The 27,150-nt window shown below is 36.5% G+C and overlaps 2 protein-coding genes across 3 annotated transcripts in view; one reads left to right on the top strand and one right to left on the bottom strand.

Annotated features, from left to right (window-relative positions):
- LOC119765097 (neuropeptide F-like) overlaps positions 1-27,150 on the bottom strand; it is a 33,012-nt gene extending 5,862 nt beyond the window's left edge. For both annotated transcript variants that reach the window (XM_038248227.1, XM_038248228.1), the window contains exons 1-2: positions 26,917-27,150; positions 11,661-11,905 (exon numbers count right to left, since the gene is read on the bottom strand). In XM_038248227.1, coding sequence (XP_038104155.1) covers positions 11,661-11,893 — 233 coding nt within the window. In that variant the 5' untranslated portion in view covers positions 11,894-11,905; positions 26,917-27,150. The remainder of the gene's footprint in view (positions 1-11,660; positions 11,906-26,916) is intronic.
- LOC6051537 (synaptic vesicle glycoprotein 2B) lies at positions 1,303-8,896 on the top strand. The gene is made up of 6 exons (XM_038248229.1): positions 1,303-1,538; positions 3,815-3,976; positions 4,594-4,756; positions 7,488-7,609; positions 7,674-8,085; positions 8,148-8,896. Exons 1-6 carry the CDS (start codon positions 1,385-1,387, stop codon positions 8,734-8,736), a joined length of 1,602 nt encoding a protein of 533 aa, XP_038104157.1. The 5' UTR covers positions 1,303-1,384; the 3' UTR covers positions 8,737-8,896.

Here is a 27,150-nt window from a genome sequence, read left to right as displayed (position 1 = left end):
TTATTCTTAACGAAACACAAACAATGCCGTTTAAACACACTAAAATTGTCCTCATTTTTCACTTCACTTGGCAAATTGTTGTATAATTTTATGCCCTTATAATATAAAGAGTTCTGTGAAGATGCAAGTGAAAACGAAGCAGTTCTTATTTCATCTGCAAACCGAGTTCTATGTGAATGTATGTCTCGTCCCCTTTTATCCTTTCATTCAAATACTCTGGAGCTTTTCCTTTTGCAATTTTGTGCACCAACATTAATGTCAAAAACGTTACTCTTTGTCTCACTGATAGCCACTGCAGCGTATCCAGCATAACTCGCCTAGGTGTCCTTCTGTTGCACTTGAGAATCAATCTCATCACTTTGTTTTGTAGTTTTTGCAGTCTATTCATTTGTTGTTCATTTGCCAGATACACAATTGAGGGACAAAAATCGAAATGGGGAGATATCAACGCTTTGTACAAAAATATTAAGCTCCACTGTGACAATTCCTTCGACAATCTACACAAAACACCAAACTTCTTCGCAATTTTCTTCACTATGTGGTCAATATGCTGCTTAAAACTCAGTTTATCATCTATCAACACGCCAAGGTATTTGATTTCCGTGACTCGTTCTACAACTTCTCCAGAAATGTTCACATCATTCCAATGATCATTCACTGCTTTGTTGGCTATTATCATGCACTTTGTTTTCGAGATGTTTAGTTTTAGTTTCTTATGTTTAAGCCAGTTGGACAGATTACACAGATCACAGTTGAGTTTTTGAATAGCAGCAAAAGCATTACCTTAACTCATACGATCGGCACCGCACGCATCAATGATGAGACATTCCTATATACATCCTTCTGCATCGAGGTGATTCTCGCGGGATTTTCAATGGTGCTGATCAACGGTACCGCTGTATCGATCTTCCCCACCCAGGTTTGTGCCAAGGCAGTCTCGTTAAGCATGATGATGACTCGACTCAGCAGCTTCATCTTCAGCAGCGTAATCGGATTCTTCAAGACCACTGTGAGGCCACGTTCTACTTGTTCTCCGGTATACTAATCATCGGAGCGGCACTGATCGTACTCCTACCTAGATAACTCAGCCAAGACACGAACCTCAGCTGTCCCAGTACCGCAATAAAGCAACAAACTAATCTCATAAATCCCACAACAGACACCGTGATGACTTCCCGCTGAATCCTATCACCCTTATCGCTGCTGCGAAAACTTATCTTCCTCTCCGGTGATGATGGAACCAACCAGAAAAAAACTCGCTTAAATATGTTCTCACGCGTGACAATCACTCACAGTTGCCTCCAAATGTTCCCGGTGATAAGAGCCATCTTCTGCCTTTGCGTGGGAGCGTAAGTGATTTAGTGTGCCGAAAGTAGTAACCGAAATGGCTCCAAGTGTCGAGAGTGTTGTTGAAAGTGGCGGTGGGCGAGTTTTTATCGTGGAACCGCTGGCCGCGACGGGTGGCGATGGCAAGGAACTGTCCAAACACGGCACAGAGCAAAAAAGTTACACCTTTGACGAGGCGATTGATGTTGCCGGTAGGTGGTTGGGGGTTTACTGAGAGGTTTTGTTTTAGTTTTGGTTGAAATTTTAATTGATTGGATTATTGTTGATTATCGGTTAGCAGGTCAAGCGCATGATTTTTACGGGATGAATAGAGTCAGCTTTGTCCGCTTTGTCAAAGTTGGACAGAGGTTTTGAGTTCATGGAAAATTTTTTTTTTTTTAGATTGGATCGGAAAAACATTTCGCAACATACATACATACATACATACATACATACATAAAACAGCCTGAAACTGCTTAAATTTCATCAAGAAAATCTTAATATCCAACAAGCATTATAATTTACATTGGATAGAATATTTTAAAAATCTCACGAATTTAGTGCATTGGAAAGAAATGCTTTAATTCACGGAGAGACTACAGTTTTACAGATTGTACGCGAAATTGTCCAAAATCACGAACCCTAGGTTTTGAACACTGATAAAGCCATTGCAAATTTTATTTCAAGTTTTTGTCGGCACCTTCAAAACTTCTTCAAAATATCAGGGGGCAGAAAAATTATGGCCTTAATTTTAGATTTTCATTCAAAAAACTTGTAAAAAAGATTGTTAGCTAGGTATTTGAAATACATTTTATGAATTATGGCTGTTTTTTTTTTAATTTTATGTCACTCTTTTTATGATACGCTCCTACCTTTCATCTGGAGTGAATCGTAACACATGAAACGAACTGGGACAGCTGTTTTCGTCATGTTTTTGTACAATATTTTGATATTTTTTTTATGTTTTTGGCGAGAACAGATACCATGGAAACAAACTTGGTAAATTGATTCAAAATTAGAAGCGTTTAAGTACAGTGAAACCTCTTTTTGCGCGGTGGCGTTACGCTTTTAATTTCGTCGATTTCTCTGGAACGACGCAACATTTTTGCAATCTTTTAAAAGCAGTTTGTAGGTTTTGTTCAGATCTACAAAACGTTACAAAACCACCAAAACCATACAAAAATATTGTATGGTCTAAGAGAAATCGACGAAATAAAAAGCGTTACGCCACCGCGTTCAAAGAGGTTTCACTGTACACATAAAAAAATGATGGTAATATTCATCAGGGAATTGAGGAAGTTTTTTAGGAAAAAAATGTATAGCATTAGGAACTGGTGAATTGGGTCCTAAAATGAAGCTTAGATTGCTGATATTATTGTTCACAGCGATAAAGCCTATTTTTCTGAGTACAATGACCCTTTGTACGACCACAAAGAGTTTAAAACGGATTTTTAAATCAATTTTGAAAAATTAACCTAGCGGTCCTTCTTGACAGAAAAGCTCCTACTTGACAGCTCGTTCCAAGGGGACCATAGTTGATCCATCGAAAAAATGTTGTCATGTCAATATTTTTTTCATTTTAATGCAAAAAAAATATTGACAAGATAACATTTTTTCCATGGATCAATTATGGTCTCCTTGGAACAAGCTGTCAAGTAGGACCTTTTCTGTCAAGAAGGACCGTGAAGTAATTTTTTTTTAAATTCAATTATAATTCCATTTAAATCCTTTGCGGTCGTTCAAAGGGTCATTGTACTCAGAAAAATAAGCTTTATCGTTATGAGCAATAATATCACTTATTTAATCTTCTTTTTAGGACACAATTTTATTTTTTTGTGTGAATTTTTATCAGTTTCACATTTTTACACAGTTTTTAGGTAAAATTTCTCAAAAAAGGGGAAATATTCAACCAACCAAATTTTCAACCTACCAACATTCAACTTTTTTCATTCAGAAATATAAGCAACAAAAAAATATTCAAAAAATCTTACAATAAGGAAAATTTGGTTCTTTCAATGTTCATGAAATATTTTTAAATACATATTTTTTTAAAGGAGTTGTTGAAGGAATACAGAAACCCAAATTATGACGTGACGGTTTTTTAGAAAGAATGAAGTCGGAAAAAATAACTATCACGTTAAAAGATGAAAAAGTCTTGTGTTCATGAAAATTTTGAGTTTAGTTGACAAATTTTCATTGAAATAAATGTAAAAATATTGGTCACCTATAATATCATCGTACACAAAAACAAATTATGGTCATTGTGGTGTATTTGCTGTAATCTGATTTGTTGCATAGCAATTGATGATATAAATGAAGTCAGCTTCGATCAAATAAACTAGTGTTAAGTTGGGTCTTTCCACCTACAGAATTTGGATATCTGAACTTTCAGTTGAATATCCAAACAGATATCAGACATCTGGATTCGTTGAAGTTTTCTTAAGTTGAATGTTCGTGAATTACGCAATAACACGATTTTTATTCACAGGTTTTGGCCGAACCAGCTGGCAGGTCTTCCTGGTGTCCGCCCTGATCATGTTGGCCGTCCTGAACGAAACCATGGGCATTTCGATTCTCATTCCGGCGGCCCACTGCGATCTTCACCTCTCGGCCACGGACAAGGGCATGCTGACGGGGGTCAGTTTTGCGGGTAAGATACACGATAATTAATTTTTGAAAATTACCCAACTTGCGGCGTCACCTGAAAGCGACGCTATTTTCGTCAGCAAAATCCCAAAAGTGACGTACCCGGTTGTGATGCTTTCTGCTGCGTAAACAGTTGGATATATTAATAAGTACGCAAACATGGGGCCTGTTTCTAGGTCCACGGGAGGAGGTTCTTATCTTTGTTGTTAGAGCAGTATAATTTCTTTCCTATTTTCGCGAGACGAGAACACGTTGCTGTTATCTCTGGACTTTTCATTAGTCAACGTTGGACGCGCCGTTTAGTTGATGTTTTTATGGAACTTTCCGGAACGATGCGACGTAAATTCCGCAATCAATACTATCTATGCGGAATTCGTCTAGATGAAATCCATAACTTGTGTTCGCGCTTTGACCCATCGTTGTAAACTCGATTTCACGTGGCGTTAGTTTTCACTTTACGATGGTGTCGTGGATTATAACCCTCAAATGTTCTCGTCTTACAAATATACTTTTCTCACAACGTGTAACGTAAAGCTCACCAAAGACTGCACTTCCGTGGTGCAAAACAACTATAAATTTCTTTCTTTCCACCCGTGTCGCACCACCCTCCGATATCAACAGGTATCATCTTGACGTCCCACCTGTGGGGCTACCTGGCGGACACCAAGGGCCGCAAGAATGTGATTATCCTGTCGTTGGCGCTCACGACCGTGTGCTCGCTGGCGTCGAGCTTGGCCAGCGATTTCGCCACCATCGTGGTGCTTCGACTGCTCGTCGGGATGTGGTGAGTAATTCTTTTCCTCGTGCTTCGGTTATTGATATAATTTATCTTAATATCACTTGTTTTAAAAAAATCTTGTTTGATTTCTAGTTTTTTTTTTATTTTATTTTATATTTACCATTGTTTGCGTCATTAGTATTTCGGTACAAAATGGTCATGTGAATATTCCAAAATCTGTAACTTGAGAAGGGAAAGTCTGATAGATCTGGTGTCTTCAGCAAATTTGTAGGTTATTATTAAGACTTTCTGTAGTTTTCAAAGTATCTAAGTTATCAGCAATTTTTTTTTTTCGCGAAAAATACTTTTTGCGTTACTGTAAACTGGGGTCTATCGGGACACATGGGGCGAATTGGGACAGCAGTTTTGACCATGTTGGAGCACAATATTTTGATTTTTTTGGTTGGTTTCGGTTAGAATAGACTCAGATCAACAAAATGTGTACATCCATTTCCAAGCTCTAAGTGCTCTAAAAACTGCTGTCCCTATTCAGACTGTAGTCCCGATTTACCCCAGATTACGGCACTGTATTAAAAAAAATACTTTGGATAATCGAATCACCACTTAAATACTTTAAAGCAGGGGTGCCCAACCTTTTAGCCCTGCGGGCCGGATCTGATATTTCTGCAATAGTGGCGGGCTGGAACTTATAATTATGTAAAGTTAAAAAAGTAAACTATTTTTTAATAAAACTTTTATTAATTAGATTGTTTTAAGTAAACAAATTAATTAACACGTGTAGCAAATATGATTCATTTATCTTAAATTTAAGAAAGAAAAAAACAAAGATAACTTTAACAGATGTGTTTGTTGGATTTATTTTTATTTTGTTTTGGGTAAAATTGTATTGTAATTGTTTTTGTCGATTGAAGTTAAATACCATGATACAGAGAAACCTCTTTTTACGCGGTGCGTTACGTTTTTCTAATTTGTCGATTTTTCTGGAACGACGGAATATTTTTGCAATATTTTGAAAGCAATTTGAAGATTTTGTTCAGATCTACAAAACGCTTTTTAAAGCTTGCTAAAATATTGTATGGTTCTAGAGAAATCGATGAAATAAAAAGCGTAATGCCGCCGCGTGAAAATAGGTTTCTCTGTATTATTAACTAAATAAACATTTAAATTGCAAGTTTTATTTTTTTTTGTTTGAAAAATCAACGAGACAAAATAAAATTTATTGAAACGAAATTTGGATTCAAATCTTCTTTACAAATAAAAACTATTTTTACGTTGTAGTGCACCTTTTTTCGAATATTTTACAAAATTTAAATGTTTTACGATTGATAATTTTAAAGACACGTCAATATTTCTTCGTAGTTTATGAAAATATTTTTTTTACTCTTTGGTGTTTGACTGATTTTGAGATATTTTTTTACATCTGAAAAATGTTTGAAGCGATTTTTATTTTCAATATGATTAATTTGCTTTTTTTAAGTATTTTTTTTCCACCAAAACTTTATCACTGTAACGTTGTTCTGAAATATTAAATTATTTTTGATCATCCATTTTTGAAAAATCAATTTTAATCAAAATCCTCACAAAGTAATATTTTAATTAGAGGTAAAATCAGCCTAAACTTTAAAAAAATTATAAAGTATTTTTTGTTATCTTTTTGTGAGGATGACAAGAATAAAATTCAAAGAATGTTTAAATGTGAAATAAAATCACTTAAAAAAATACAAAGGCAAAATCCAAACAAAACTTTGAATTGGCAACTTTTTATGTCAAAAGCATAAAAAAAACAAATTATTGTTTTGTTATAATATCAAAAAGATTGATCTCAAGATCATTTTTAAAATTTTGACACTCAATTTATTTATTGAGTATTTCATGAAGAGCCTTAAGGGCCGGTCATAGAACTATTTTGAAAAGCCGTCGTGGGCCGGATGAAATGGCTTCACGGGCCGGACGTTGGGCAGGCCTGCTTTAAAGTGATTGAGATCCAAAATGGGGACAAAAAATGACGATGATGAAATATTGAGAATTGTATTTGGTTATTTTTTGGCAATTAATGATTCAAATTTAGCTTAAATAAGGTCGCAAAGCTCCGGTGGAAAAAGCACCCCTTCAAAAATAATTTTAGAGAAACCTCTGAATGTTTTAATTTGGGGAAAAATCTCAGCGTAAAAAAGTGATTCAATGTTCACATATAACACTAGATAAAACATGTTTCTTTGCAGTTTTTCTCATATTCCTTTTTCTGCTTGCGTCAAGCCTCATCCAATCCCTACCCTGAAATAAAAAAAAGTACCAAATTCCTTTATTCTAGGAATTTTGCCTCTTTTCCTTATTTAGTAATCGGATTAAGGAAAGGAGCCAAAATTCCTAGAATTTAGGAATTTGGAACTTTTATTATTTTTCAGTGTAGTAATTTTTGTTGGTTTTCAGTAGGCCATAAAAGCATATTTAGGTGTCTTGAGCTTAAAAGTGATACTAGGGATGCGAAAAATAAATGTGATCCGATAGTTTCTGATAAAGCTAAAGTTGCAGGGATATCTAATCATAAAACCCAGAATGACTAAAAATTGATGATGAATAGTTTATTTATTTTTAATTAAAAACGTTATTACAACAGTAAGGTAGATAATGTTTTTTTTGTTAACCTTGCGGCAGTCGTGTTAGTGTACTTTGTGCATCGTTTGTAAAGACGTTTGTAACGGAGGCCGAAAAACGCGACTTCCAAAAGGTTTATCTTCTATTTTAATGTCTTTTTTATTTTTTTTTTTATCTCAAGCATTTCCGCACCCTCCGCCACCATCTACGCCTATCTGGGAGAGTTTACCAAAACGGAACGCCGCACCATGATGATCTCGTTCGCTAGCGTGGCCGTAGGCCTGTCCTCGATCTCGGTTGGAAGTAAATTTCCCAGAATGACTATACTGTCGAACAGCTGATAACATTCAATTTTTTCCCCTTGCAGCCCTCGGCTGGATCTTCCTGTCGTTCAACTGGCGCCTCAACCTGTTCGACGTGGTCGAGTTCCGGCCGTGGCGTCTTCTGCTCATCCTGTACTCCCTGCCGGGCGCCATCGGTGCCATCTGGATGGTGTTCCTGCCGGAGAGTCCCAAATTCTATCTGTCCCAGGGTCGCGACGATAAGGCGCTAGCGGTGTTGCAGCGGATGTTCCTCGAGAATCACCGGGGCTGCACGGTTGAGGATTTCGCCGTCAAGCGGATTACGCCAGAGGTTGACGCGGAGGATGCAAAGGACAAGCCGAAGGGCTTCCTGGCCGTGATGGGTAGCATGTGGCAGCAGACGGTTCCGCTGTTGAGGCGACCGAATCTGCTGTATTTTGTTGTGTGCTGTGCGCTGCAGTTTGGGATGTTCTTTGTGTGAGTAGAGGGGGAAGTGGTTTGATCTTGATGAAGTTAGGCTAAAAGAAGGTTCATTACAGCTCTGCCGGGATGGGTTTGTGGTATCCGGAGATTGTAAACCGGGTGACTTCCGCCAACCAGAGTGTTCCGGCTACGATCTGCGAAGTTCTGCAAGGTGTTCACAGCTCGGACGAGGACTTTGTGGCGTACGCCGAGAAGGAGTGCGACGATCGTATGACCCAGGACGTGTTCGTGTACGTGATCGTGCTGGGTTCGATCTACACATTTCTGTACCTGGCCATGTCGACGCTGCTGCAGAAGATCAGGCGAGGGCACATCTTGTTCTTCAACCTATTCACCTCCGGGGTGTGTGGTGTACTGCTGGCGTACGTCAACGATCCTTACTTTGTGCTGTTGTGCTTCTGTGCGTTCATGGTCTTTGCCGGATCGTCGATATCATTGGTAAATGGAGCCGCGGTGTCTCTGTTTCCAACCCACGTCCGGGCGATGGCCGTCTGTTTAAGTTTGATGATGGGTCGGCTGGGCAGTGTTGCCGGCACGAACCTGATCGGGCTGATCATGGAGGATAGCTGTACGCTAACGTTCAACGTATTCGCCGGTTGTTCACTACTGGGAGCCATGCTTACGCTAGTACTGCCAAGCCGATAGATAGGATAGGTCAGCATTCTATGAATGAATTGAAGAGACTGCTTCCAAGTATCTCAACTCTGCTCAACTGCTTAGAATAAACTTTTCTAGTCATGTAAGTGGAAATCCGAAACGATAGATCGAATAAACGCTCTTGAATTAAACTTTCTTTCTCCAGCAACTTGTAATTCGACACTTACGTCGAAAAAGAAAAAACTCACAACTCTCTTTATTTATTTTTGGCTTCCGCAGAAAGTCAAACGAAAAGTGGCGTAATTTGAGCTGCGCCTGGTTCGCACATCTACGGCTGTGGCAGTATCATCGACGGAAAGCATGTACGTGCTGCTGCACTGGTTCCATTTTCAGACAACTTTTTCTCGTCCCGTTGAAGTTCTGGAGACTTTGCAAGGGAAAAGCCTTTGATGTTGAAATCTTGCTGCTTTTCCAACCTACATGTTTTCGGTCGATTGGCGACGGACGTTGTCACACATTTTTTTTTGTCGTTATATTGCATAACTTTGAGCATTGTTTTCTTTCTTTGTTTCTTTTTTTGTGTGTTGGGAAACTTGATGAGTATGGGATCACGACTAAATTTTATGTATGTTAGAGTAGAGACGTTATACATCGTCGGCGTTGTTATATTATCTTGAATTTTACTCATATAAATTGTGTAAGCTGCTCACGATAGGGACGAGACATTGTTTGAACAAATTTTAACTAATAGTGATGATTTATAATAATTCTTCAAAGTGTCTTGATTACAAGTACTCGGAAAAATACACCGTGTTAGAATTAATGTGATGTCATTCAAATCTAATGATTGTGTTTTTAATTCAAAAACTTTGCAGCAAGTGTTGCCAAATTTTCCATTCCCACCAGATAGTACAGGGCCAAGAGGATAGAGTTCCACCCAAATGAAAACTAATGCATACTCAAAATTATAGGTCTGATAATAAACTTTTTACACAACAGGTTGTGCTATTCTTGCCTCAAAATTCATCGAGGCGTCGAAATGACAAATAATTAGAGTTAGTGAAATTTCACGATTTCGCGGATAGCGTGAAATCCGTGAAATTTGGCTTTTTCCGCGAAATCCCGTGAAATTTTTTGTTTGTGTGAAATTGTAACATTTTTTCTCAAAATGATTAATATGACTCAAATAGGAATAAACATAATCTTATGAACTACTGTAGAATTAAGTAAGTGAATACCCTTGTTCAATTACTAACATAGGATTAGTGATTTTTGACGACTTCGTGGACGGCGTAAAATTCGTGAAATTGATCAATTTTCTCAAATCATGCTTGTTTTTCAAAATAACAACATAATAAATATTTCATTCATACAGACTATTCTAGTAAATTTTATTAGTTTTCAATTGAAAAGCTTGATTTGAACCATTTGAAGAATTGTTCAGATTTTTCAATGTTTTAAGAAATTTAACAAGCTTAGTAATATTTTCATTTGCTGTAATAACAATTATACTGCTATTTAATTTGAAAGGTATAGTTTCAATAGAAACTTAACGAGTCACGCTTCGTTTTTTTTTTAAATAAAATTAATGCTTTGAAATCAACTTTTAAAACAGATTTTTTTTCTGAGTCCTATTTAATTTTAACGATATTTGATTATTTGGGTAAATGATTCCCGTGAATGTTTTGAAAAATACTACTTTTTTGTTTTCATTTTGAATAACAATTTTGATTTCTTTACAAATTTCAAAAGTGAAAAAATATATATAATATATTTTTTTACTTTTGATTTAAAATAGGAATTTTGAAAAAGGAGATGAAAATCTTTAAAAAAAATGTTAAATGCTAAATGTTGCAAAAGAATTCAAATTATTTCGCTTTTTGCTGGATAAATTTTGATATGAAATTCAATAAAATGAAGCAAATCAGCGAAAGCTTTTTACTTTATAAGTCGAATATCTAAAAAAAAGTTCAATAAATGAGAACACGCATGCCCTACATTTTATTTCAAATTATATATAGAGCCCATCCATAAACTAGGTGGAATCGTTTTTTTTTTTTTAATTAGGAGATTTTTTTGTGTCACGTTCAAATATATGAAAGATTTTTGATTTTTTGAAGAATAATATAAAATGAAGCATGAAAAGTAGTTTCTGTGATTCAAACATAAGATTTTCAGAGTAATTAAAAAAAAAAAAATCACGTTCCGCGAAATTTGCGTGAAATATGGTGTTTTGAAATTGAGGTCCCCGTGAAATTTGCAATTTTCGAACGTGAAAAATCACTAAGCCTACTCATTATCAAGAACATCTTCAACCCAATCGAATGACAACAATCGTTGATCGTTGCGTGGCCCTTTGTGCAAAAAAAAAACCGGGACGACCCAACCCAACTTGGCCAGACCAGTTTCTCAGACCAGCTGGCCTTTCCACCTTTGCCCAACCCACCCTAATGTGAATCACACATTCCATACACTGATCAACAAGCAAGTTCGTCCCTTTTCACCCTCAATCAGATGATGCTGCTGGTCATCTGCAAAGGTCAACGATTTTTGTGCCGCATGTGGACCCGCCAGACTCTTTTAATGTAGTAGCAGGTTCAGGAGGGCACTAGTCGAAGTGGTACTTCTTCTGCGCAATGAAGCTAGTTAAAACCAGTATTACTGGTGAAAATAAATCTGTCAATAGTATAAGACCGGGGTGTTGTTCTGCGATCGACTTTGTGTAGTTCAGACCACATTTTTCCAAGATCATTTCTCTTGGGAATCCCCCGCGGTCATCCCGTGGACGATCTCAATAACTCAAATTTATGGTGCCGTACAGGCGACCCTCGTTGAGCCGTTTTGAATGCTAAACTAGTGGGAACACTCAGTGCTGACGGAGGGTTCACTGTATGGTTCAGAAGACCCAACGTAATTGCAATTTCTCAGGGAATCAAGAAGTTCTTGAAAAGATCTTTGGCGTTGCGTCCTACCTTGGTCGGGCATGTTGGGCGTGCTTGGTTTCCAGCTCCTGCAGCAGTCGGATGGCTTCGGCGACGGAGGTGGGATCGTCCTGGGGCCGGGCCTCGGTCAGGCAGCTCAGATCCAGCACCAGGGTGCAGACCAGCAGGCCGATTAGCAGTCGCTGGGTGAACGCTGAAGAGGCTGATGACCTGACGGCATGGCGGTTGTTGTTGATTCTGCTGCTGCTGCTTGTGGATGCCATTTCTCCTGATTTCTATAAATATAAAAAAGCGTAAAATGACAATCCATTAATAGGATGAGAATAAATAAGCATGTTATTCTTGACCAACAGGCTCGAATTGTCAGCAATTTTCGCTGAATATTAAATGCGCCGTGACCGCTTTATCGACACTTCAAAATGTCCAACAGTCAAGGTGTGCGAAAATTCTCTCAGCTCATTAAATCATTTTTCAACCGGAGTATATTCAATTAATGGCGGCTGTTGTAATTCGATAATAAATGACTGTGATGAAATGGAGCTTTTGTTGCGTCCGCGTAAATGCTGCAAAATTAATGGCTGTAGGTAACCCCCAGTAGTGGAGGTGACAATAGTTAATCAAGTGGAATCGAGTTGTGAAAAGACACTGATATTTTATGAAAATTTTAATTGTGCATGCATTGCATGCAAATACTTAGTTTGCTTGAAAATTTTATTTAAAATTTTGAACAGGATAGTAAGACTCTTGTTAAAAATATTAAGCTTTGAAACGTTTCTAAAAAATGTTTTTTTTTGTGTTTAAGACCATTGGGCAATTCTCTACCAAAACCGGAAATTGATTTTATTTGTATTTTTTGATTTGGCTTAAACTTTGTGGGGACCTTCCCTATGACCAAATAAGCTATTTTGCATCATTGATTCACACATACAAGTCTCCATACAATTTTGGCTGCTGTCCATACAAAAATGGTATGTAAATATTCAAACAACTGTAACTTTTGAGTGAATTTTCTGATCAATTTTGGTGTCTTCAGCAAAGTTGTAGGTATTGTTGAGGACTTTTGAAAAAAAAAAATAGGTACACGGAAAAAAATGCAGATTTTTTAATCAACTTTTTTTTCACTAAAACTCAATTTCCCAAAATATGTATGTTTTGATTTTCGAGATTTTTTGATATGTTTTAGGGGACAAAAATCCGCAACTTTTGAGCCATAGAGAAACATGGTCAAAAAATCTGCCGCCGAGTTATGAATTTTTGAAAAAATAGTGATTTTTGGTAAAAATCGAAGTTTCATGCAAAAACAAATTTGAAATTATTTTTTAATGCAAAATTAAATTTGCAAAATATCTAGCGAAATATCTGCAGTTTTTCGATTTTTAAAAATAGTGACCATGAGTGACCATTTCTAAAAATATTTTTTTTGAAAAGTTCAGAAAATTTTCTATACAATTGTCTATGAGACATTGAAGATTGAATCTCGGGTTGCTGGGATAGAGCCGCTTTTAGAAAAAGAAACACGGAAATTGAAGTTTTCTAAGTCTCATCAAAACAACCCACCATTTTCTAATGACGATATCTCAGCAACTAATGGTCCGATTTTCAATGTTAATACATGAAACATTTGTGAAATTTTCCGATCTTTTCGAATTTTTTTTTTGATTTTTTTTAAATCAAGACTAGCATTTTAAATGGGCGTAATATGCAATGTTATATGAAAACCCCCACACAAAGTTTAAGTTAAATAAAAAAATACAAATCATAAAAATGGTCGAAATCGGCCGATTTCGTAGAGAGTTGCTCCATTATAAACATAATCAATGTTTACATATGCAAGACAAGCATAAAATCTGTCTAATTTTGCCTTATCGGCAAAAAAATCATATTATACATTTTTGCCGTATAGTTTGCTTTCTGGAATGGGAGGGGTCGTACTGCCCCTCCGTCACTTAATATGAAAAAATCGATTCCGGCCGAAATTATCCTTTAAAACAATGTGTTATGGAAATCGAAGATTGTTCGGAGAATTTTTTTCCGCTAATTTTGCAATTGAAGTTTAAAAATATTTGTTGTGGCCTAATTTTTTTTTAACTTCAGCATTGTCGTAGAGCAAAGAATAAAATTCAAACGGAAATATATTTTTTAAGTTCAGAAAATGTTTGAATTTTAATCATTTTATTGCTGAAATATATATTAGGACGACTACGGGTTTTGAAAAATTCTCAAATAAAGTTCTGGTGTTCTTAATTGAAATTGAATTGGAAATAAATTTTTATTTTTAGACAAACCCGTAATTTTCTTACATGTCCGAAAAAATGTTATTTTGGACATTTTTTAATGATTGCTTTTATTTTTAAAATTATTTTTTTAATAGGAAGGTGCAGTAAATTTCACAAAAGTTTTACTATTAGCAATGAAAATCTAACCAATAGTTTCCGAAATCCGTATTCCAGCAACCGGCTGTTTGATCATCCAAGCCAAAAAAAGATAATACTTGAAAAATTTCCCAGCTTTTTTGAAGTATTCTGCAGGAGTACTTTTCTTTCATCAAACAATTTCGGTTTGCTAAACCTAAATACATCTTATAGATGCATCTCCTATAGATGCCTATAACTAGAAACCGGTATACTGGATACAAAACGAGATTCACTTTCGATAGCATAATTTTATGTTGCCTCCAAATGTTTATTTTATTTTTTTAAGGGGTTACATACATTTATAATGGCAAAAAAGTCAGAGGTTAGTATGAACACACACCTCAACTTTTTTTAAATTCTTTTTTCACGTCATCAAAATAAACATTTTCACCTACTTTCAAAACAAATTTGAAGATATTTGGTTGCATCGTTGCCGAGATATACCAATTTTAAGTTAGCAGTTTCAAAAAACGGGTGCCACGATATCTCAACACAGTCTTGACCAAATCGGCTAAAAATTTTGGTGAATACTCGTTAAACCGATTCCGTGTGCATGACGAAGCCCGATTTTCAAAAAGTTTATTATAAAAAAAGATAAAAATATTTTTGTGTTTTTCATATTAAAAAACCGTTTGTTTTTGATTTTTGTATTTTTTTAAAAAGCTAATTTTAAAAATTGGGCTTCGTCATGCACACGGGATACATCTTGAGAGTCTTCACCTCAAATTTCAGCCAATTTGGTCCATCCCATCTCGAGATATCGTGGCACCCGTAAATCAACTCGGGGTTTAGAGAAAAACGCCAACAAAGTATGACAGCCCGCTTTGCGCATGGCAAAATTTTGAACTTAAATCGTCTCTAACTCAGTTTAATCATTAAATATCTTCATGAAACTTTCAGGAGTGATTAAAAATCATATTTTGAGTGGATTTATCAAATAATCTATAATATAAAATTTTGTGATTTTCTACATGTATGTAATCCCTTAAGTTGTTTCCTTTCACATACGAAATGCTAGGGCAAAGTTTCATTCAAACAAACAAAAAACATAAAGAAACGTCAATATATTAACTTTTTCTGGTAAAATATTACGTCAATATATTATTTTTTTCTGGTAAAATCGCATGCAAAAACATGCACATCACACCTTCGTCACTTAATATTACACACTGCATGTACAATTTTTGTAAACATAAAAAAAGTTGCAATCATCGGGAATGAAACCCAGTACCAACAGTACGGACTGGCGCCTTAGCCCTCTCGGCCATCAGACCGATGAAGAATTGAAGGGATAAACGCATTTATGAGTTTAATATTTTGGTCTAGTAGGTTTCGCATACTTGTGGGCTACATAATTCAGGGTGTAATATTACATAGAACTTAATAAAAGAATGCAAAATTTATTTTACACCCAGGCCTTTTAAAACGCAGCTCCATTAATTTTTTTTTCTGTGTACACTTGTATAATCATAATTCCAAAATTAAATTTTTATAATCCCGCTAGGCCTACAAAAGTGAATTAAATATCATTCAGAAACCTTCAATAATCACCTCACTAATACAGGAGGAAAAGTAAGTACAGCAATTAAATCACCTTTTCTCTTAAAGAAAATCCAACACTTGGTGAAAGCAAATAGTGTAGGGTGATTCAAACGAACTTCAACTTAGATTTTTGAGGAGAATGCATTTAATATTTTTACTCCAGACAGGTTAATCATAATAATTAAAAATTAAGTTGTTTAACAATGGAACGCCCAACGCATGTCCAACTTACACGGACGCCCAAGCCTCCCAAAAAAGGTGGAACGGTAACTTCAACTCGCTGGTTCTCGGGCATTACTCAACCAATCAGGACGATTCTTGTTTCCAGAGAATTGTAGAAATTTCTAGATGATTCTTAAACTTTGCAGAACTTGATTTGAACAAATCTGTAATTTCTGCGACCGAAAACATCGTTCCACCTTTTTTAAAACAACTGCCTCCGCGGAATTTTTGGCGATTTTTTTTTTACACGCGAAAAAAAAAGTTGGAACGATGTTTTTGATCGCAAAAATTACAGATTTGATCAAATCAAGTTCTGCAAAGTTCTAGAATCATCTAGACATCCTAACAAATCACTGAAAAGAAGAATCATCTTGATTGGTTGAGTTATGCCCGAGAACCAGCGAGTTGAAGTTACCGTTCCAACTTTTTTGGAGCCTTGGGCGTTGGAATGTTAAATAAGAACTCGTTCTTATTCCTCAAGAAAATATAGAAAAATACAGGAAACAAGTGAAGGTAAAATGTAAATTAAAATATTGAGTATTCATCTCGAAGGTATTTTTTTAAATTTTTTTTCCTTCTTTCGCCAAATCCAGGGCAATGAAAAGAGAGAATGCGTAACGTGATTTTCGAATGCTCCCTCTTTGTTTACATAAAAAGTAGAAGGTGGTTCAAGCACAAGCGTGACAATTCCCTTGCACTTGAATTGTTTGTTTTTAATTGTGCAGTGTGATTTTTTTTCTCGAGATTTCGGGAGACAACTTTTACGAAGTCAGTTTAGAACAAAATGTAAGCAAGAACTCCCGGAAGTTCAGTGCACATTTCGAGACAAAGTACACCGACTGAAAAATTAACGTTTGGACTAGAAAAAGGGAATTGCGCCCACCATTCGAGCGGAATCAACTGATGAAGACGACTTCCGGATGGGCGCTAAAAAGGAAATCAGCCAGTAGGAAGTGGGTTCATTAGAGAAAGAATGGCTCGACGACGATTTTTCTGGTAATGTTACTAGTAATTCCGAGGATAATCATAAAATGTTCGCAAGTAAAAGAATGTAATGAAAATATTAACAGAAAGAGGAAATCGACAAGCCAAATTTTCTTTTTATAATTATTTCCCTAATGATCAATAACAATACTTTCTGCTTTTGGCGAACAGTGAAATAGTTCCACTTTGACAGTTCAAAACGGTTCCGCTTTTGACTCAGCCTGGAGCTTATTAGAGAACGGACATCTTAAAATACTGAAACTGGCACCACTGCATGCACATCAGTCAAAATAGCTTGCAGCACTGCAATTGTCAAAGCACCTGCGTGACTTTTTTCAGATTCTCTTTTGATCAGTCAATCGAACCAAAAAAACTGAGTTTAAACATAGTTTATGGTTGGTGTAATTCTAAAATGAGGTGCTGCGTTTGCAAAAAATTAAAAAAAAATCCAACAAGTTATTAGCGCCCGAAACTGACCATTTTGGCGCGTCATTAACACGCAGCGACATAATGAGTTTACGAATAAAATCGAAATTCAAATTGAAAAAGAAAATTGAAATTGTTTTGTTTTCAATTTGTGTTTTGCACTTTTTCGAATAAAATATAAATCACCCAAATTACAATACTTCTGCTCGATTGGTACTTCCGTTTGACAGTTCTCGTGCTTTGATAGGTACTTTTGTTTTGAGATAGACGTTCTCTAATAAGCTCCAGGTTCTCTACTTTTGAGCCCCTCTATTTACCCCCAGGCCAAATCCATTGTTAGAATATCCAAATACATCAAAATGAATCATAGTACAAATCATAGTTGAAAGGAACTCCAAAACTCTATTATAAGAAATACGAAATTGTGAATTGATTATTTACTAATAAAATAAATTGAATTGAATAATTCAATGAATTAAAAAAAATCAGTGTTGCCAAAACAACAAAATGATTGAAATGCTTAACATTCCAACGCCCAAGGCTCCAAAAAAGTTGGAACGGTAACTTCAACTCGCTGGTTCTCGGACCTAACTCAACCAATCAAGATGATTCTTCTTTCTAGTGATTTGTTAGGATGTCTAGATCATTCTAGAACTTTGCAGAACTTAATTTGATCAAATCTGTAATTTTTGCGATCAAAAACATCGTTCCAACTTTTTTTTTCGCGTGTAAAAAAAAATTCGCCGAAAATTCCGCGGAGGCAGTCTTTTTAAAAAAGGTGGAACGATGTTTTCGGTCGCAGAAATTACAGATCTGATCAAATTAAGTTCTGCAAAGTTTTAGAATGATCTAGACATCCTTACAAATCACTGGAAAGAAGAATCATCTTGATTGGTTGAGTTAGGCCCGAGAACCAGCGAGTTGAAGTTACCGTTCCAACTTTTTTGGGAGGCTTGGGCGTCCGTGTAAGTTGGACATGCGTTGGGCGTTCCAGTGTTAAAAAAACGTAATTCTACTGTTCTATTTTTTTAAACAAATTTCTACTGAATAAAACATTCAGCACAGACTTTCCACCTGTTGCGTTAGCAATGAAACTCTATCATCACTCTAGCCCTATAAAACCTCCCTTTTGCAATGATTTCAACTTCCCTCCACCCGTAAATGTATTCCAATTCCTGATCGAATAACTAGAAAGTAAAAAGTGCAAAATCAGATTGTTGACTCTCCCGATACACACCGTTTCGTTCATCGCCCACGCCAGAACCGGTCATATTTTTCATTATCCTCGCCATTATCATCTCTCGACTGCTCCTTCCAAACCCCCCCCCCCCCTCCCTTTCACGGTGCTACCCGTAATGGCCAACATAAACATCGGCGCCAGCTTCTCGGCAAGGGGAACTCGGTGCATAAACATTAACCATTTTACCTGGACCCTTGCAAACCACCGAAATCAGTGATAAGCCACGTTTCCGGTTCGGTTGCTCCTACTGGGAACTATCCTTGGTCTTTCGCCGGAGGACCACCCAGGTCGGTTCGAAACCGAAGAAAAACTATTTTTGAAAATCAGGTTTTAGGTGGAAGGGAGGAGGCTTTGCGAAGATAATTAATTTCCATGTCGGCTACCCGGGACTAAAGACTGGAAGAGTCATCAGGGGGGGATTTGAGTGGGCTGAAAAATGAGCCACCATTTAACGAGGACAATAAGGTTTATAACTACACTCGTTGAGAGAGATGGGAACCGGTTGATATCGTTATAAAATGTCCGGATTGGATATCATGCAGAAACATTCTCAGATACGTAAAAAAAGTGTGACGTAATTTGAAAATGGCGTTAAAAATGTGCCAAACTGAAATCGATACAGATTGCTTTAACGATATTCGAACATCTGTCTCATGATATGGATTTTCTGAGCGATTTGGTGTCTTGAGCAAAGTTGTTGGACCATCCAACCAACCTGAATAAACAAAAAGATGATTGGAAAATGGATTATTTTCAATCATCTTTTTGTTACAAAACTTAATTTTGACACTTTTAACACCTTAGATTTTTAAAAATATTTTTTTGCAATTCCGTCGTGAAACTACTTACTTTTCCTGTCATTCTTGAACGACGAAATAGCCTACTTTTCTGTACCAAAAATAACAGAATCGAATAGCAACACTTTTCAAAATAAATGCTGAAAAGTAACACTTTTCAACATTTTTTTGATTTAAACGATTTATTGACAAAATACATGAAAATTTGACTTAAAATTTCACTCAATGGGTGTTTTTCGGAATTGCAAAAAATGTTGTATGGAACTCGTTGCAAAACTTGATTTTTTCAGCACTCTTCGTATTTATCCAACTTGGTGAACCTCGTTGGATAAATGTACGACTCGTGCTGAAAAAATCCTCTTTTTGCAACTTGTTGCATAAACTACTATTTTGGTATGTTCACTTGGACCAAACAACTAATTTCGAACCATACTGTTAATTTTTGCTTTTTGATGAACGAGTTGTTTTTGGCCATGTCATGATTTTTATAAAAGTAGCTTGTTTGAAATAGTTCCGAAATCACACTTAAAATTGAATTTGCATTTTAAAATTATTTTTTTGCAATTCCGTCGTGAAACTACTAACTTTTCCTGTCATTCTTGAACGACGAAATAGCCTACTTTTCTGTACCAAAAATAACAGAATCTAATAGCAACACTTTTCAAAATAAATGCTGAAAAGTAACAATTTTCAACATTGTTTTGATTTAAACGATTTATTGACAAAATACATGAAAATTTGACATAAAATTTCACTCAGTGTGTGTTTTTGAAATTGCAAAAAATGTTGAATGGAACTCGTTGCAAAACTTGATTTTTTCAGCACTCTTTGTATTTATCCAACTCGGTGAACCTTGTTGGTTAAATGCTGGGTGATGAATAGAGAGAATGCGTAACGTGATTTTCGAATGATCCCACTTTGTTTACATCTACAAACTAGGAGGCTGTTTAAGCACAAGCATGACTTTTTTCTTACTGGTAGCGAGCTGTTTTATAATTAGTGGTATGCGTTTTATTTTGTCTACTTTTCTACATTATTTTGCTGGAAAATTGTGTCAGGTTTTTCTTTTTTACGGATGACGAAGAACTACGACGAGCGTGTCATTCTGCGATGTTAATGATAAATACCTTGGCTTATTTTGGATTCTTGTAGCTCTTCCTGGGCCAGTGAAAAATCATCGCTAATTCTAGCAAAGCTTATCCAACAAACAGAAAAGATTTTGACTAAATCAGTAGGTTTGAAAACGGAATCTATAAACATATTCTATTCATAATTATAAAAAATGACGAACTCGCCTTCAATGTTCTTAAGATTACTTGACTTCAAAAGCCAAAAGAAATCATTCTTGCTAAACAAAAAACAAAAATTGATCGATAACAATACTTCCCACTTTTGGCGAACAGTAAATTTGTTCCACTTTGACAGTTCAAAATTGAAGCCGTTTTACGAACCACTATTCAGCACCCAGGTTAAATGTACGACTCGTGCTGAAAAAATCCTCCTTTTGCCACTTGTTGCATAAACTACTATTTTGAAATTTTGATCAGGTATACAGTATAAAGTCAAAAGAAAAGAAGATTCTATATTTTTTTTCCAAAAATCCGATTTTTACTGTTATTAACTTCATTAACAACGACTAGTGCGATTCACATATATGTGAATGGACAAGGGCTGGATAGTATACTTAAGCCCCGTTAACTCAGGGAATCCTGACCAAGGGGAAATATCAATAAAAGTTTTTTTCAAACTGGTATTAAACAAAAGAAACTTTTGTGAGCGTTTACATTGAAAGGTTGGATATTTCTCAAAGCCATTGTTTTGAGTTTTAAAGAAAATAAATATATCAAATACGATATCGCAAGTTTTAGAATTAATCAACACTTACTAATTCTAAAACATGCGCTGTTTTCGTATTTGATAACATTTTTCTTTAAAACTGAAAAATTATTTGAAATATCTAATTTTTCAAAATTACACCTTTCAAATTTACACATTTTTTGTGTATTTTAGGAGGCGTAAAATTTTATGGTCTAATATTATCTCTTTTATGATGTAATATTACCTCAATCTGGACTAAAAAAGTGACATTACACCGGAAAAGAGGAAAATTTAAGCATTGTGTATTGTCGCACACTCAAACCTAGACTTTCCAATGCAATTTCCCCCACCTCGGGTTATGTTTTGGCCAGTGGTGCACACCGTTGTTGTTCTCGTTCGGCTGATTGGCCTTGCCCAAGCGGTACTCGATGCGACTGTTCGGTCTTTCTCCTTTCATTTTGTGTGGCCTCGGCGTGGTCGGGCCCACGAAAATAATTCTGTCGCGCGGCGCGGCAAAACTTAAGTGTTCGTCGCGTGCCCGCCGCCGAGTGATGTACGAAAGTGATTGCGCGCGTCATCATCTTAAGAGTGCCTAAAGTTGGTTGCCGCTTTTTAGTAAGCTGCTTAGGGGTGCAACAGGTGTTAGGGAAATGTAAGGTACAACCTGCACCTGAAATTGAATGTGTACAAGAGTGGGGTGTTATGATCAGTGAAGTTTCAAAACTGGTCTAAAATAGGCAAGTTTCAAATTCGTAAATTTTACGGTTATTGAAAATAGTTTGCAAATAGAAGTAAGAAATTCTACTAGAAACAGATATAATTGTTGTTAATGTGGTCGTGTCCAATATTGGTAAGTATGTATATCTAGATTTTTTTTAACTGTGACAACCGTATGACTCAAAATTGCAGCGTCGCTGTTACTCTTGTCACAGATCTTCGCGATTGTCCTTGATTTGGGCCAGTGGACCAGTTATTCTCGCTTGACCGTTACTGTCCTTGAGGAAACGGGACTTGTTCGATCTTTTTGCTATTCTGCTGAAAGCGACTTAAAAAGACAGCACTACGGTTCTGTGCAGCCCTTAGGGCTTTTGTTAATTTGATTTGGTTAACCGCAGTGGATTTTCATGAAATAATTCGAACTGTCAAAAATCCACCAAAGCATCTACCGGTGGATACTTTTCTACCACAGATTTTTGTGCGATCAATGTGTTAGATGCTTTGGTGGATTTTTGACATTTCGAATTATTTCAAGAAAATCCACCGCGGTTAACCAAATCAAATTAACAAAAGCCCTCTTGTTTGCTAAAAGATTCTCATATTATTTTAATCAGTTGTGCGTTAACGATGCTCATATTTACATTTTTGAAATCTGCAAAACTAAGACTTTTTGCCTTCCTCACTGAGGTAAGGCTATAATCCTGCTCTAAAAATGAACTTTCTATTAAAAGCTCCTAGACCCACCTTCATGTATACATATCTACTCAGAATCGAAAACTGAACAAATGTCTGTGTGTGTGTATGTGTGTGTGTATGTGTGTGTGTATGTATGTATGTGACCAAAATTCTCACTGAGTTTTCTCAGCACTGGCTGAACCGATTCTGATCGAACCAGTTGCATTCGACTTGGTTTAGGGTCCCATACATCGCTATTGAATTGTTTGAAGTTTCGATAAGTAGTTCAAAAGTTATGCATAAAAATGTGTTTTCACAAATACCCGGATCTCACTTAAATGTATGTAAACTATGTCCGGATCCATCATCCAACCCATCGTTGGTTAGGAAATTGAAAGGCCTTTCCAATGAGTCCAAGATATTGAAGATCTGGCAACCCTGTCTCGAGTTATGACCACTTAAGTGATATTTATGTACTTTTTTGAAACCGGATCTCACTTAAATGTTTGTAAACTATGTCTGGATCCATCATCCGACCCATCGTTGGTTAGGTAATTGAAAGGCCTTTCCAATGAGTCCAAAACATTGAAGATCTGGGAACCCTGTCTCGAATTATGACCACTTAAGTGACATTTATGTACTTTTTTGAAGCCGGATCTCACTTAAATGTATGTAAACTATGTCCGGATCCATCATCCAACCCATCGTTGGTTAGGAAATTGAAAGGCCTTTCCAATGAGTCCAAGACATTGAAGATCTGGCAACCCTGTCTGAATCTATGACATTTCCCCGAAACCCACATTCCCGAAGAGACATTTCCCCGAATGCCACATCTCCGAAAAGACACTTTCCCGAAATGTCATTTACCCGAAAATCATTTCCCCGAACGATCCATTTCCCCGAACGGCTACATCCCCGAATGGCGACTTCCCTAAAACCATTTTCCCGAATGGCCACTTCCCTAATTTTCCACATCCCTGAAAATCATTTTCCCGAATGACCATAATCCCGAACGGCCATTTTCGAACGCCACTTCCCCGAACCCGGTCAAGCGGGTATGGCCGTTGCCCAGAACCGCGCGCGGTTCTGGACAACGGCCATACCCGCCTGACCGGGTTCGGGGAAGTAGCGATCAATAAAGTATCATGTCCACAATAGAGCTTTATGACGTTTCGCGTACGCACACTAGTGCTTCACTTGAATTTTGAATATTCAAATTGATGTAAGTGCGACAACTGGCCAAAGGGAATTTCAGGTCAGAACGTGTTTGACACACGTTCAGGCCCGACTACCATAAAAATTTGTAATTGTTACTCGGGACCTTGGCAACCAAAATCAGCTGTCGAGCTTAAGTATAGCCCCTAAACTACTTTAAAGTGATTTAGTAATTTTAAATCTAAAATGGCGGGGATGAAATATTCAAAAAATGCTTTTTGTCATTCAATTATCAACTATTTAGATTTGATTAAAAGTGTTGGTCGCAGAACTCGAATTGGACGTAAAAAAATAAAAAATAATTGTTCAAAGCCTTCATCCAGCCAAAATTGATAAAGACAAATTAGTTCAGTTAAACAAAATCTAGAACAAACTGAATCCTGCGCATCGAGTCGTCGCATGAAGCTATCGTTGCTGTTCTATCCTTACCACGTAGATACCGTTTTGGAAAATTGTCCTTTGCTGAAAATGGCCGCTACAAAAAAAATCTTTTTTTTTTTATGGAACGTGGATGATCTCAATACCCCGCACTCTTGAAGTGTCCGCGTGATTTATTAATGGCCTTCTACGGTTATTTGTTTTTTTTTTTTTAATCTTACAAAACACGTAGGAGAATTTAATATTAACTCATACTCGGTCTCGTGGCGCAAGGGGTAGCGGCTTCGGCTGCCGATCCCGATGATGCTATGAGACGCGGGTTCGATTCCCGCCTTATCCACTGAGCTTCTATCGGATGGTGAAGTAAAACGTCGGTCCCGGTTTCTCCTGTCTCGTCAGAGGCGCTGGAGCAGAAATCCCACGTTAGAGGAAGGCCATGCCCCGGGGGGCGTAGTGCCAATAGTTTCGTTTTTACTTTTATAAAAAAAATCCCTAAATAACAAATAAATTTAGATCTAGGTCATCATTCGGAAAAATTGATTTTTGGTGAAGTAACCATTCGGGTATATGTAAATTCGGGAAAACGGCAGTTCGGTAAAATGGCCATTCAGGTAAATGACATTCGGGGATATGGAATTTTCGGGAAAATGATTTTCGAGGATGTGGATTTTTCGGGAAAATGATTTTCGGGGATGTGGAATTTTCGGGGAAATGATTTTCGGGGATATGGGATTCAGGAAAGTGGGATTCGGGGATAAGGGATAAAACCCCCTGTCTCGAGTTATGACCACTTAAGTGATATTTATGTACTTTTTTGAAACCGGATCTCACTTAAATGTATGTAAACTATGTCTGGATCCATCATCCGACCCATCGTTGGTTAGGTAATTGAAAGGCCTTTCCAATGAGTCCAAGACATTAAAGATCTGGCGACCCTGTCTCGAGTTATGACCACTTAAGTGATATTTATGTACTTTTTTGAAGCCGGATCTCACTTAAATGTATGTAAACTATGTCTGGATCCATCATCCGACCCATCGTTGGTTAGGTAATTGAAAGGCCTTTCCAATGAGTCCAAAACATTGAAGATCTGGGAGCCCTGTCTCGAGTTATGACCACTTAAGTGATATTTATGTACTTTTTTGAAGCCGGATCTCCCTTAAATGTATGTAAACTATGTCCGGATCCATCATCCGACCCATCGTTGGTTAGGTAATTGAAAGGCCTTTCCAATGAGTCCAAAACATTGAAGATCTGGGAACCCTGTCTCGAGTTATGACCACTTAAGTGATATTTATGTACTTTTTTGAAGCCGGATCTCACTTAAATGTATGTAAACTATGTCTGGATCCATCATCCGACCCATCGTTGGTTAGGAAATTGAAAGGCCTTTCCAAAGAGTTCAAAACATTGAAGATCTGGCAACCTTGTCTCGAGTTATGACCACATAAGTTATACATTGTGTTCTTTTTTTCTGGATCTAAAAAAATGATGAAACCACTCATATACCCATTTTTGGTAAAAAGTGAGGAAGGCATCAACCACATAGGTGGATTAAGTTAGTTTTTGTTTAAACTTTTGTTTTGTTTAAATATGGAACTTTTATGCAAAACTGCATAAACAACCTGAACCATATTTTTGTTTAGAACAATCTCGCAATCCTTTTGATATGTATTCTGAAGACCTTTCCGATCAGTCATAAAGTTTGAAGATCTATCCAACCCTATCTTGAAACATTACAACTAATGTACTATTTTTATGCCATTTTTAAGCCGAATCTCAGTTATTCTAATAAAATTGATAACAGGGTGTTTATATACTATCATTTACATCTCTGTTACTAAATCAAATTGTAATTTATTCAAAAAAGGTTGTTTTTTTTTTATCGAATTGGATAAATACGACGAGTGCTTTAAAAATCAAGGTTTTCAACGAGTTGAATACTAGTAGTTTATGCAACAAGTTGCAAAAAGAAGATTTTTTCATCACGAGTTGTACATTTATCCAACGAGGTTTACCGAGTTGGATAAATACGACGAGTGCTGAAAAAATCAAGTTTTGCAACGAGTTACTTACAACATTTTTCGCAATTCTGAAAAACGCTTCTTTTATGGAATTTTATGTCAAACATTCATGTGTTTAGTAAATTCATCGTTCAAGACAAAAAATATTGAAAAATGTTACTTTTCGATAGAAGTGTTGAAAAGTTCAACTTTTCAGCACTATTATTGAACGGTATTAATTTTCCATTCTGTTATTTTTGATAGGGAAAAGTAGGGAGTTTCGTTTCTCCAGAAGGACCGGAAAAGTGCTGGATAACTGCTGTGTAAAAAACCTTAACAAAAGACGATGCTTTTTGCATCGGAATAATAAAATTTTTAATTGTATTTATGGACTTTACTGAAAAACTTTAGGCTTTTTGGTTACGATCCTTTCGAAACCACAATTCATGTTCAAATAAGTTAAGTAAGTTTTTTGAAAAACGGTCTGTTGAAAATTTGTGTGCAGCCATCAAAACTAAAAAAATATAAATCTAAAGGATCCTACGCCAATGAACCTTCCAAAGATGTTGGATGATTTGATTTTGATCTCGTTCGTCTAATGTAGAACAGCTTTTTTTCAATTTAATTATTCGTCAATTCTTGCATTGTATTGAGGAAGATTTCCTCAATAAATAACGGTTGATTGAATTTGAAAACAATCTCAAACTGTAATAAAACAAAAATAGTTCATCGCACTTCATCAAAGACAAAAAAAACCGTTAACTTTGCGTCTTTTCCACAAAATTGTCCTTGTTTGTCACGTTACACTAGCCCCAAAACTGTTTTAAAACTGTCTGTCTTACAATAAGAAAATACCTCGGTTTTCCCGTCACTAACTTGTTGCTTCTGGCTGAGATGGGTGGTTTGGAGACAACAACAACTTGTCAAACTTTTGGCCAGATACACAACTTTCACCTCACTTTTTTTTCCGCACAGACTATTATGCTCCGAATTTTCCACCAAAAAGTGCAACCTGGCTGGAACACAATCTCAACACACCGAAGCTGGTTGTTCCTCACGAAATCCGTGCCGATTTGGGACTGTCACCGG

This window comes from Culex quinquefasciatus, chromosome 1, assembly GCF_015732765.1.
Source record: "Culex quinquefasciatus strain JHB chromosome 1, VPISU_Cqui_1.0_pri_paternal, whole genome shotgun sequence".
Lineage (NCBI taxonomy): Eukaryota > Metazoa > Arthropoda > Insecta > Diptera > Culicidae > Culex > Culex quinquefasciatus.
The sequence above is the reverse complement of the archived record's forward strand: the minus strand, read 5'-3'. Positions and strand labels throughout refer to the sequence as shown.